This window comes from Chlamydotis macqueenii, chromosome 3 (genome assembly GCF_036417535.1).
Source record: "Chlamydotis macqueenii isolate bChlMac1 chromosome 3, bChlMac1.mat, whole genome shotgun sequence".
NCBI classification, from domain to species: domain Eukaryota; kingdom Metazoa; phylum Chordata; class Aves; order Otidiformes; family Otididae; genus Chlamydotis; species Chlamydotis macqueenii.
The window spans coordinates 127,578,854-127,591,957 of record NC_141558.1 but is presented as its reverse complement, the minus strand read 5'-3'; the positions used below and the strand labels follow the sequence as shown (position 1 = coordinate 127,591,957).

At 52.7% G+C, this 13,104-nt stretch overlaps 1 protein-coding gene across 1 annotated transcript; it reads right to left on the bottom strand.

Annotated features, from left to right (window-relative positions):
- Positions 1 to 3,948: 3,948 nt before the first annotated feature.
- LOC147601529 (ubiquitin carboxyl-terminal hydrolase 42-like) lies at positions 3,949 to 5,927 on the bottom strand. The gene is made up of 6 exons (XM_086743222.1): positions 5,786 to 5,927; positions 5,229 to 5,339; positions 5,051 to 5,153; positions 4,835 to 4,902; positions 4,603 to 4,673; positions 3,949 to 4,035 (listed from the first exon to the last, which is right to left on the bottom strand). Exons 1-6 carry the CDS (start codon positions 5,925 to 5,927, stop codon positions 3,949 to 3,951), a joined length of 582 nt encoding a protein of 193 aa, XP_086599348.1.
- Positions 5,928 to 13,104: the final 7,177 nt, after the last annotated feature.

The window sequence follows — 13,104 nt, the reverse complement described above, 5'->3', positions numbered from 1 at the left end:
TGCTTGGACTTTGTGAATCCCCTGATCTTCCTGCTGGTGAGGGGAGGCCCGGGCTCTCACTGGCAGCCTGGCAACAGCTGTGCCATTGGCCACAGCAGAGCCAATCAGCAGAGCCAGAGGGTGGCCTGTCAGTTACAGCCGGCCTGGGGCCCGAGGGGCAGAGGCCCAAGCAGGCTGAGGAGAAGGCAAGGTGAGCTGGGCCAGAGGCAGCTGAGGAGGCTCTGATCAGCAGCCCAAAACAGTTACCCCCAGTGTAGCACCGGTTCAGGGCACCCCTGGTACGAGCAGCACAGACCCTTTCCCCACCGTTCCTGGCTGCTGGGTGCAGCTGAGCCACAGGCCGGGCAGGGGCCAACAGTCTCCTGCCTTGGTTGCCACTTGGCTTGAGAAACAAGCCAGAACTTTGTTGACACCACCTCAAGGGAGGTGAGGAAAAAAAACCAAACAAAACGACGTAGTAGAAAGGCGAACAGCTGTTCCCGGATACAACATCCTGCTCAAGAACTACCTTCCTAGCTCCCCTCTCTGAGATAACAACCCTCCTAGCTCCCCTCTCCAAGGTCGCGTTCCCACAGCTGTGTGCAGCTTGTAATTGCCCAGAGTGGCCCTACTCGGACCACCACTGAAATGCTTCACACAACGGACCGCAGCTCCTCCAGGAGCCTCCTGCGGCCTGGGCTCCTCTCCACGGGCTGCAGCTTCCTGCTGGAGCTGTCGATGGCCGCCTGAGGGGGGGCAGCATTGGTGGCTGGATCCTCTTCTAGGCATCCCTTTCACAGAATCGCCAGCCTTGCATCCTCCATGGCTCAGAGCAGAATTTCTGCACGCTGATGAGACCCAGTACCGATCCCTGGCTGACACCACCAGTTACTGGCCTCACGCTACGCTTGGTGCCGCTGAGCAGCACCCTCTGGGCCTGGACGTTTATCCGGTGTCAAGTCCCCCTCCCTGTCGGCTCATCCAGCCCATTTCCCTGAGGTTGACTTGAATTCCATATTTAGAATGAAGAGACTGCAAGATGGGCACAGGCAAGCACACTGCTTTCCAGATCCCAAGACATAAATCTCCCACACTGGGTATTTCCAGCAACTGCCACAAAAGCTACAGGGAAGAAAACACCTCAGAAATTACATACGCAATGCCAACAAGTGGTTTTAATTCTGGCTTTTGCTTTTCTACCTGTTGGTACCAAACGGGTGTTATTTTTGCAAGTTGATCCCAAAAGTGGAACATGGATAGTCCGTAGTGTCCACAAAGTGGCTGTGGAGATCACAGCCCTGCCGCGGGGATCTGCTGTACTCTCTCTTGCCTCAGCTGAGTTTGCTCCTGAGCAGCCCTGGGGTCAGGACCCGACTTGGAGCTGGCGTTGAAGGGCTCTGGAGCTGCATCCTCCCTTGAGGTTCAGGGACAATGGGGAGGACTTGTTGTGCAGCTCCTCCTCCTCCTGGCTGACGGCTGGTAGTCCGTGTGCTCCACGAACCGGCTGCGGAGATCATAGCCCCGCTGCAGGGATCTGCTCCACCTTCTCTGCTTCAGCTGAGTGCTCTCCTTGGCAGCCCTGGGTGCAGGAGCCCACTTCGAGCTGGCTTTGGAGGGTCCTGGTGCTATATCATCCCCTGGGGCCTGGGCACAGTGTGGAGGACTTGTTCTCCACTTCCTCTTCCTCCTGCTCACTAACGGGTTGTAGTCTCTGCACTCCACACACCGGCTGTGGAGATCATAGCCCCACTGCAGGGATGTGCCCCACTGACTCTGCATTGGCAGGGTTTGCTCCCAAGCAACACCGTCCATGGGGGCCAACCGGAAGCTGCCGTTGGACAGTCCTGGAGCTGTGTCATGCCTGCGAGCACGGAGATGGCTAGGAGGACTATTTCTCCTCCTCCCGGCTGAATGCTCGTAGTCCATGCTGACCAGCAACCTGCTGTAGAGATCCCTGCCCCATTGCGGTGATCTGCTCCAGGCCCTCTCCCTGGCCCTGTTCCTCTGGCAGCAAGAAGAAGGGCTCAAAGCATGCTCCTCTTTCTTGCCGTCTTCTTGCACAGCGTGCAGCACACGGTCCCATGGCTGGCAATGGACCAGGAGGCCATGTTGAGCCTGTGTGGCCAGGTGGGGGCATGGCCAGCCTGCAGATGCCTCCTGTGCAGCTGCCCAGCTTAGCTGGCTGGTGCTGGCTGTTGTGGAGGAGCTGCTGTCCTCTGGAGAGTCCTCCATGCCCACCGCCATGTCCTGCAAAGAGAGCAGTGAAAACATCCTGCTTTTTCCTCCTGAGAGGACCAGAACAGTGGGTGTGAGGGGACAGCTAAGGGCCTCCCAAAAGCTCTCCTGGAGGGCTGCAAAGGCAGAAGGGCCAAAGGCGCACAAACGGGATGGATCTAGGCGGGATGCTTTGAGAGGGAGCAGCGTTGCAACTGGGAAGAAAGTTGCAGTGTTGGAGGGCAACGAGAGCAATGCCAAGGACCCAGAAAGAAACTCAGTGTCCATCTGGTGCCCAGACCCACCTCCCTCAGACGTACCTTAGTCCTACCAGGCAGAGCCTGGGGTCCCACAGGTCCCGCCTGCTTGCTGCCGGCTGCCCATTGGCTGAGGAAGGAACGGGCATGTGATGGGGCCGGTGAGGGAGAAGCCCTTTCTTCAATTTTCAAATCAGAGCACCTGCAGGGAAACAATTTATCTGCATTTAGGGCCTTTCTTACAGTCTCCTCCGGGGTTCAGTCATTTTCTTGGGGTGGTTTCTATGACAAAGAGAAGACATAAGCAAGACTACAAATAAAAATTTGATTGAGGTCTTCCCACCAGGTCCGCCCCTGTCAGAGCAAGACCTCGGCACTGAGCAATGCAGGTAGTCTTTGTCTCCTATGACAGAAACACTCAGGAAGATGAGGTGAAGAAGAAGAGCAACACCACGAAAAGGAAACGTATTGTGAGCACAGTTTGACGCTTGTCATTACCTGACGTAGAACAGTAAATAGGCTTGCTGCCTGAGAACTGTGTTGATGTTGTGAAGAACCACATTCTCATCGTCCATCTTGTACCACAGCCCATTGCTGGCCTGCAAAGAAGGCATTGGTATCTGCAGGTGGCTTCCCCACAAAACCCCAGGCAGAAAAACTATAGAACCAAGAGTACGTCAAAACAAATCCAATCCAGCTGGTAAGGAGACCTTCTCCCCCAAAACCTGGGCTGCCGGTAACACTAGCATGAGAGTTTGTCTTCCCCAGGACACATTTTTCCCTTGCTAGGAAGGAAGTCGCTCTTTACCTTTGTGTAGCAGAAATAGTGTCCTACATGGCAGCTGCCACCGCTATGCACCAGGACAGCATACAAGGAGTAGAGGAGTGGTTCTCCAGCTGTCTGAGATGTGTACGGCCGAAGATCCAAGTACTCGGGATACTCCACAAACTATGGAGGGACAAAGAGGGCTCACAAATGATCCTGAAATACCAGATGAAATAGCCTTCCAAGACCAGGGGCCAGAGGGGTATAAATGCATCTTTGGGGCTCATGAACACGAGAGCTTCTGAAAGAGCCTGCTGCTTTGAGAGATCTCCTGCTCCAGGAAAAGAAGGTTGCACTCCAATTGCGTACACACCTTGCTGATCTTCCTGCCGGTGAAAGCTTCAAACCTCTTCAGACACACCGTGAGAATCTTGGGCACGCGATGGATTGTAAACCTCCTGGAGGCGGCAACCATCTTGTCACACCTTGAAACCAAGCACAGAGCCAGCTGCTGAAATGCACCCTTTCTCCGCCCCAGAAGGCCAGACAAGCTCTCACATCTTCTCACACATCCTTACGTGATTTTAAGGCTATTCAGTACCATAAGGCCATACTAAAAACCGTCCGTGTCTCATTCTCGTGCATCTAACCAATGTGAAAAGATAACTTATGCTCGATGACATGGAGCACCTTCTCGTAGGCTCTAGTATTACTATGTCGTTAGTAATCATCTTACTGGCTACATTTAAAGCAGTTTTCACCATCCAGCTGCTCGGGTTTCACAAAGTCCTCCAGAGCTGCGATGAGAGACGAGGCTGCCTGGAGGAGTGAGAAAGGAGAGCCTTGAGCTGCGGTAGGTGTTTGCGCCCTCGCCCAAACACTTACTAGGAGCAGACAAGGAGAGCCAGGTAGCTGATGCTGAGGAGACCCACTGTCAACCCACAAGCAGCGTCCAGCAGGTGGCAGAAGGAGGATATGGTGATGCACATTTTCCTCCATTCCCAGGGATTCCCAGGGCTATCAAGAGCTACCTCTCTGAGGCACCGCACGGTTCGGCTACCGATGGTGTGCAGGGTCATCAATAATGAAGACAACACAACCCATCAGCCTGGGAGTCAGACTGGGTGTTGAGGGAGGGCAAAGGGAACAAGGATGAGAGTGTGTCAAGGGTGCAGCGAGGACAATGCGTGCTTGTCCAGCTTAAAGCCAGCACCTCCAGGGAGACCACTGCCATGGCCGCACCAGAAGGACACCGTCCATTCCGCTTCCCCCCCACCAGCAAGCTCTCTTGTGTTTGCAGTATACGTTTTTTAAGACAACTGCCTTGATTCTGGAAAGCTACAGGGGCCTTGGAACGTCTTGAATCACAGTTACAAACCCTCTTACTTCTATAGCCAAAGGCATATCCAGGAAGGCCTCGTACGAGTTGGAAACCGCTTTGCAGCTCAAGCACGCGACTGGAAGGCAAAACAAAACGCTCAGCGATAGAGGAGGTCGACTGACCGTGTTGGTAGGCACTCTTCATACCTGCTATGCCAGTCACATGATCAGCTGTTTGTCACAGGCAGACAGAAGGGCACAGACAATTGCAAGGAGAGCAATAGCTGTGGGAAAGTACCTCTGGATCTCAGAAAGCCCCCAAATATTTGATGAATGATGGTAGTTGATTGAGAAGAGATGTCCAAGCTGGGAACAAATGGAAAGGCAGACAGTTATCTCCTCCAAGAGTTTTGCTTTGTCTGAAAGCACTGGGTGTAAGCTTTTCCTTGATGGGAGGACATCAAGGAGTCCAAAGGGCTCATGAACACTGAAAAGGTAACTTGCTTCTGCTTACTTGCTGCTTCCAGTCAGACAATCTCTCTGCATGGCATTGACAGTACAGTGTAAGAACTCGTGGGCGTCTTCCTGCACTCCAAACCTGAAGTGTTCTCCTATTCCTAAGAAAGAAGAAGTTAGTAGTTCTGTCCTACAAGAAGGGAAGAAAACATGTCAAAGCACCTGAAATTACTTACTTGTGAGAACACTGACGAGTGCCAAAGGCCTGATGGCACTGTCTGAGGAATGCAAGACGTTGGTAACGTGCTGTTCCATTCTGCACATCACGCAGAAGCCTTGCTGGTGACCTGAACAGGGAGGGCGGAAGTAAGCTTCTCAGGTTAGCAAAATGTCCATAGCGATGGGAAACCTAACGGAGATCATGAAGTTACAAGAAGAGTCTCCGCCCCTCTCCTCCCAGGGTGCCAATGTCCCAACAAGCCCGGGACATTTTCGTGCGTAGAAAACGTTCTGCAGAGGGATGCTAAACTGACAGAAGTTTTCTGTGCAATAAGCAAGGAGAGTATAACTTGCAGGGATAGGGACCAAGACCCAGGGCTAGGAAGAGGTGGCTCTCTGAAGATGAACACACCTAGATACGACAAGTGGCTTCTAGGCTTGAGTGTCCAAAGAACACCAAGTTGGGCGATGGCCAGAGAAGGGGCTGCTTTTCTCCTCCATCAGCTTCCAGATTGTGGGACTCCTTGGGAAGTGCCCAACAGATTTACAAGGAGATGTTCATAAAAGCACTCACACAACCGGCTGTGCTCCCGAGAGAGCAGGTAGTTGGCCAGAGGGGGTGTGTACGTCAGGCACTGCAGGACGGAGTTCAGGAAGCATGTATTGCCCAGGTTCTTGAGTCCTGCTCCAGCTCTCTGTCTTTGCTGCCAGCCCATGCAAATCTTCTCCGGAGGAAAGAGGATTCTTTGTGGAGGAGCCATTCCCTCCACAACAACTGCAGGGAAATGACATTTGAAAAGAGATGAGACGATATTGTTGCACGAAAGCATATGGTCAAAGTCGAGTTCTGTACAGGAGCACGCAGGACAACCAGCTAGAACCTCCAACCCAGAAGCATGGTTGCTCTCAGGAAATGCCCCAGAATTCACGCTAGGCTGGTCAGCACATCAGCATTCAGGGATCGGGCACCAGCTACGTCTGTTGCCTTTGGGGACTCACAAAGTCCAAGCCTGCGGGTGAGGCTGTTACTCACAGGAGTCGTTTCCCATTGCAGCCATCGCTCCTCTCAGGAACAGAGGGGAAAGCTCTGGAGGACAAAGGACATGCTGCAGAAAGAGAAGATCAGCGCCAGTCCCGTCACCTGGTTGCAAAGAAATGATTGCACCTCAGGAAAATGATTTAAAACAGCAACCCACAGAACAGCAACCACCATCAAAAGTGTTTCAGTGGTACTTGGAACTGCAGCAGAGCTACAGGCTGACAGCCCTACTGTCCCTGTCATGGGAATCCAGTTGACAGCAGTGATGAAGGCCCTTTTGAAAGACTGTACTGCGTGTCACCTTCTCTGACGAGGACCTGCTGCTTGCCTGTTGCCAGGGTTAGCAGCAGAGCCCTCTGGTTCTCCAGCCCACACTTTCCCACCTTGTACGCAGGAGGGGCCGGCTTTCGGCCATTACTTTAACAGCTGCCTTTGCTGTGCTCCTTTTCTCTCTCCCTGCCTACCGCTTCACTCAGGATGGGCCTCTTGTCATCAGCCCAATGCCTCAGACTACACTGTCCCCTCCCCCACTTCACTATCCTTGGATACGGTAAAGAAATAACAATTAGCAAACTGGAACTCTCCCCATATGCTTATCTGGCCAGCCTATAAGGGTGTACTAGCTCAGCCTGCACCTTGGAAGGTCTAGACCAACCTATGCTTTTCTCCCCTATCTGTCCTGAAAGTCAAATGATAATCGCCTTTGGAAGAGGATGGAAGTTGAGGAGAAGCGGACAGTAAACGATAAGCGGTTGGAAAAGACTAGCCACACAAGTAGCAAAGGAAGGAGCCGAGCTATCCCGAAGGCCAGCTCAGTCCAACTAGCTTTTGCTGGCCTGCTTTCCGGGATACCAAGGCGTGGCCAGGCAAGCTCACAAGCACCAGGCGGGTTCCGCATCACTGCCTCTTTGTGACACGGGGCCATACGGAGGCGCATGGGGACATACAGTGGCCACGCAGCTACCACAGCCCGGGCACCTCACGTAGTCAGCACAGTCTCCAAAAAGTTGATGGCAGCCCATGCAAATCTTCTACGGTTGGTCGTAGTGCATGTTTTTGGGTTCTCCGTTTTTAAGAGTTGAGATACCATAAAAGTGTGTTCCTCTGCATGCTTCGATACAGTCAAAGGCATTAGCAAATTTGCCTGTCTTTTTGGTAGCCTTTCCATTGTAGTGCTGGGGATTTTTTTTTGTTTCTTAAAGTAAAATCACATGGGGCATGTCTTAGGTCTCTCTTTTTTAAATAATAAATCAAAACTTATAAAAGTTAAAGTTTTATAATTTACTGCTTAAACTGTATCTTACAGTTGCAGCATACAATTTATTAGGCATTTAGATGTTTGTTCTAAGTGTTTAAAAAGCGAAGCAACAGAATTTATTCAAGCACTGTCAGCAAGACTCCCTTGCAGGAGGTGGCTGGAACACCAGAGTTACCCACCTCTATCTGTCCCTTTGCTCACTCTATCCACACTGGCAGTAAGGGTCCTGCAGTTCATCTCACCCAGAGTCATCTTGTCATCGGTAGGCATCACCTCAGGCTTGAGGGGACGGCACAGCCATGATCTTGAGGTTTACTCGGTGCCCCACCATTTTCCCTCACTGCTTCCGTGAGCACTGAGCTGCATAGGTCAGGAGATGTACCTCTCCACCAGTCCCCCTGTACGGCAATCCCCAGTTCAGGCTCAGAAATGCACGTGCCCTTTTCTTGGAGACTTGCACACTAAGCAAGCCATTTGGTCCAGTAGCCAGAGCAGCAACGTGACCTGGGGGACTGTCCATCTTCCTGGTAGTCCAAAAGCCAGTTACAGTCAAGCACATGCTCAGGAAGCACTTGGACCACCACAGTTCCAGCCGTATCAACCAACAAGTAAAGCTGGCCAGATGACAGCTGACAGCTAGGGTGTTGCTCTCAGGTATTTGTTCCTGCAAACTCACCAAGAGCCACTGGGAGCCACAAGAAGAGGCCTTTCAAGACCATCATCATCTGTAAGGGCATCTTTTGCCTGGAAAAGAGGGAGGGAGTCCTGTGGCTGCCAAAAAAAAACCAAAACACCACCCCAATAATAATGACTGAGGACCCTGAGGCTGGGGACACAGGATTCGGGGAATACACCTGGCATTCTGTGAATGACAATTTAGGGCTGTGTGCTCCCCAGCCCACTTAAGCCATAAACACCAGTGGGGATTGTGATGGCTGCATGCTGCTGAAGCTGGAGACCGGGACGGATGGGAACATGGTATCCAAGGTCTCTGTGGAAAAGTGGCCCAGATATCTTGCTGACATGCAACTATAGCTGCAAGTCAATCATACTTTATCAATCAGGGGCATCCGAGGAATCATTGAGCTCTTTTCTAGCGGAGTGAGCTGCACGCCAACAGTAGGGATGCCTCTCAAGGTTACTCCTCGGAGTTGAGCGATTTCTTGCCACAACAGGATTAACAGGATGCCTAACATTGAAAGGTTTGCTAAGATGATAAAGACTACATTGTGCATATGTAGTCTTTTAGACATTAACAGTTGATAAAGTCTGGGACTAGGAGTTTCGAAAGTAAGGGGCCCTTTCTGAAACGCACCGCTAAACGGCAAGATCTCCCTGACAATTTTGTCTGACCTTGTCCTGTATGCAGTAAATAATGCAGTGTACCTTGCCATTGAATCTTGTTAAACGACTGTATCATTTAACATTACACTTCATTAACCCACTCTTTTTACAATTTATTGTGGATTTGACTTCTCTCTTACAACTGATGTGCCTCATGCCATCAGTTTTCCCCAAAGCAGAAGTTCTTTTACCCGCTATGCAAGAGCCAATCAACATACTGAGTTGAGATACTCATTTCTTTTCAATCTGTAGTGGCAGTGGCGAGTGCTAGGTATCTAACACAGCCAGCACGCCTCTTAGAAGTACAAGGGGCATTTTCTACAAAGTAATAACCACAATAAAATAATTGATTGGTTACCTATACTTTTTTGTACCGCTCATGTGTTTTAAACATTTAGGGACTCCCTCTTCATTAGAATGCTTCTTATCTATAAGCCAGTGTAATTTTTAGCATTAAAATCAACAAAGAATTAATCTTAGTTAAGTGTAGGCTTGTGTCATAGTTCAGGCCTGATCCGGACCAGACTGCTCAGTGTCTCTCTCACTGCCCCCACACTCCAAGAGACTAGAGGGAGATAATGTAAGAAAAACGGCTCGAGGTTTGAGATAAGGACAGGGAGAAATCCTTAAAGTTAACATTACAGGCAAAGAGACTCAACTTGGGGAAAACTTAATTTATTACTACAAACAGCAGGATAATGAGACAGAGAACAAGATAACCTTCCCCCACTCCTCCCTCTTCCCAAGCCTAACATTATCTCTACCACCTTCCCCCCCCGGGCAGCGCAGGGGGGAAGAGGGAATGGGGGTTGCGGTCATAGAATCATAGAATCATAGAATGGTTAGGGTTGGAAGGGACCTTCAAAGGTCATCTAGTCCAACCCCCCTGCAAAGGAGCAGGGACATCCCTGACTAGATCAGGTTGCTCAGAGCCTCATCCAGCCTGGCCTTGAACGTTTCCAGGGATGGGGCCTCCACCACCTTTCTGGGCAACCCGTTCCAGTGTTCTATAACTCGCATCGTAAAAAAATTTTTCCTAATTTCTAATCTAAATCTACCCCCCTCTATTTTAAAACCATTACCACTCGTCCTATCGCAACAGGCCCTACTATACAGCCTTTCCCCATCTTTCTTGTAGGCCCCCTTGAGGTACTGGAAGACCGCGATCAGGTCTCCCCGGAGCCTCCTCTTCTGCAGGCTGAACAGCCCCAACTCTCTCAGCCTGTCCTCATAAGAGAGGTGCTCCAGCCCTTTTATCATCTTCGTGGCCTTCCTCTGGACCTTCCCCAACTGGTCCATGTCCTTCTTGTGTTGGGGGCTCCAGAACTGGACACAGTACTCCAGGTGGGGTCTCACCAGGGCAGAGTAGAGGGGGAGAATCACCTCCCTCGACCTGCTGGCCACGCTCCTCTTGATGCAGCCCATGATGCTGTTGGCCTTTTGGGCCGCAAGGGCGCATTGCCTGCTCATGTTAAGCTTCTCATCCACCAGCACTCCCAAGTCCGTCTCCTCAGGGCTGCTCTCCATCCATTCCCCGCCCAGCCTGTATTTGTGCCTGGGATTGCCGTGACCCAGGTGCAGGACCTTGCACTTGGCCTGGTTGAACTTCATGAGGTTGGCACGGGCCCACCTCTCCAGCCTGTCAAGGTCCCTCTGGGTGGCATCCCTCCCTTCCAGCGTGTCGACAGCACCACACAACTTGGTGTCGTCGGCGAACTTGTTGAGGGTGCACTCTATCCCACTGTCCATGTCGCCAACAAAGATGTTGAACAGGGCCGGGCCCAGCATGGACCCCTGAGGGACGCCACTCGTGACCGGTCTCCACATGGACATTGAGCCGTTGACCACCACTCTCTGAGTGTGGCCATCCAGCCAACTCCTTACCCACCGAGTGGTCCGTCCATCAGACCCATGTCTCTCTAGTTGAGAGAGAAGGATGTTGTGTAGGACAGTGTCAAAAGCTGTGCACGAGTCCAGGTAGATGATGTCAGTTGCTCGTCCCTTGTCCACCGATGCCGTCACCCCGTCATAGAAGGCCACCAAATTGGTCAGGCACGATCTGCCCTTGGTGAAGCCATGTTGGCTGTCACCAACCACCTCCTGGCTCTCCATGTGCCTTAGCATGGTTTCCAGGAGAATCTGCTCCATGACCTTGCCAGGCACAGAGGTGAGGCTGACTGGCCCGTAGTTACCTGGGTCTTCCTTATTCCCCTTTTTAAAAATTGGGGTTATGTTCCCTCTCTTCCAGTCATCGGGGACCTCACCAGACCGTCACGACTTCTCAAATATGATAGCCAGTGGCTTGGCAACTTCATCCGCCAGTTCCCTCAGGACCCGCGGATGGATCTCATCAGGTCCCATGGACTTGTGCACCTTTAGGTTCCTCAGATGATCCCGAACCTGCTCTTCGAGTACAATGGGCGGTTCTTCATCCTCGCAGTCCCTGCTTGCACCTTCTACAGCTTGGGCGGTGGGACAGGAACTCTTGTTGGTGAAGACTGAGGCAAAAAAGTCATTGAGAACCTCAGCCTTCTCCATGTCCTGGGTAACCAGGACACCAGTTCCCTTCTGGAGGGGGCCTACATTTTCCCTGGACTTTCTTTTGTCCCCTATGTACCTATAAAAGCTCTTCTTGTTGCATTTTATACCCCTGGCCAGATTCAGTTCTGCCAGGGCATTGGCCTTCCTTACCTTATCCCTGGCCACTCGCACAGCCTCTTTGTAGTCCTCCCAGGCTACCTGTCCCCGCTTCCACCCTCTATAGGCTTCCTTCTTTACTTTCAGTTGGTCCAGGAGCTCCTTGCTCATCCACGGCCGGCCTCCTGGCCTTTTTGCCCGACTTGTTTTTCATCGGGATGCACCTCTGCTGAGCTTGGAGGAGGTGCTCCTTGAATATAGACCAACTTTCCTGGGCCCCTCTTCCCTCCAGGGCCACCTCCCATGGCACTTGGCCCATCAGGTCCCTGAAGAGGCCGAAGTCCGCCTTCCTGAAGTCTAGGGCAGAGAGCTTGCCGTGTATTTTCCTTGCTGCCCCGTGGATCTTGAACTCCACCATGTCATGGTGGCTGCAGCCAAGGCTGTCCTTTACTTTAACATCCCCCACCAGCCCCTCCCTGTTGGTGAGCACCCTCCCTGTTGGTGAGCACCCTCCCTGTTGGTGAGCGCAAGGTCGAGCATGGCACACCTCCTTGTCGGCTCCTCTATCGCCTGCAGGAGGAAGTTGTCATCCACGCATTCCAGGAACCTCCTGGACTGCCTGTGCCCTGCCGTGTTGTCTCTCCAACAGATGTCAGGGTGGTTGAAGTCCCCCATGAGGACCAGGGCCTGTGACCGTGAGGCTGCTCCTATCTGCCTATAGAGCACTTTATATGCTCTGTCCTCCTGGCCAGGCGGCCTGTAACAGACCCCCACCGTAATGTCCCCTGTCCATCCCCATCATCTAATCTTGACCCATAAGCTCTCTGTCAGCTCCTCCTCCATCGCCAGGCGGAGCTCCACACACTCCACACACTCAGCCAGTTGCTGACGGACCCCACCCCGGTGTGGGGTCCTCCACGGGCTCCAGGTGGATCTCTGCTCCTCCGTGGAACTCCATGGGCTGCAGGGGGACAACCTGCTCCACCATGCTCATCACCACCGGCTGCAGGGGAATCTTGGCCAGGATGGGCCATGCAGGAGAACCCCGTGTGGGTCCCCAAAGACCACAGCAGTCATCCGTGTGCTGCTCTCCCGACAGGCGTGATTGGTGGGGCCAATGACTTGACTCTTGCATCCTTTCCTGCAGGCCCCTAAGCCTGACTGGTGGGGTTTTTGGTCTCACCCTCCCGCCTCCCCACGTGCGAGAGCCGGGCCCTCGGCCCCGCTGCCTCTAACAGCACGCGGGACCTGTTGGTACCTTCTGAGCAATGCCAAGGGCATGGGCATCCTCCTCCAAAACCTCACGCAGGCCGGGGAGCAGCCCTCTGCTCCGACTGAGCTTTTCCTCACGTGACTGCATGAGAAACCTCCTCCCTTGCTCTGCAGGACGTTAAGGTGGTGTTGGTACCATGCAGGACGATGGGCGCACCAAGAGCCCCCACTCGCCCCGGGCTACGCCCGCCAAACCGAAGGGGCAGCACCTTGCAAGGCCAAGATGGCGCGCAGCTCCTGGACACGCTGGCTGCGTTTTGCCAACCGCCTCCCACTGATGTTGGAGCCCCCAGCATCACAAGAACACGGACCTGTTGGCACGAGTCCAGAGGAGCCACAGAGA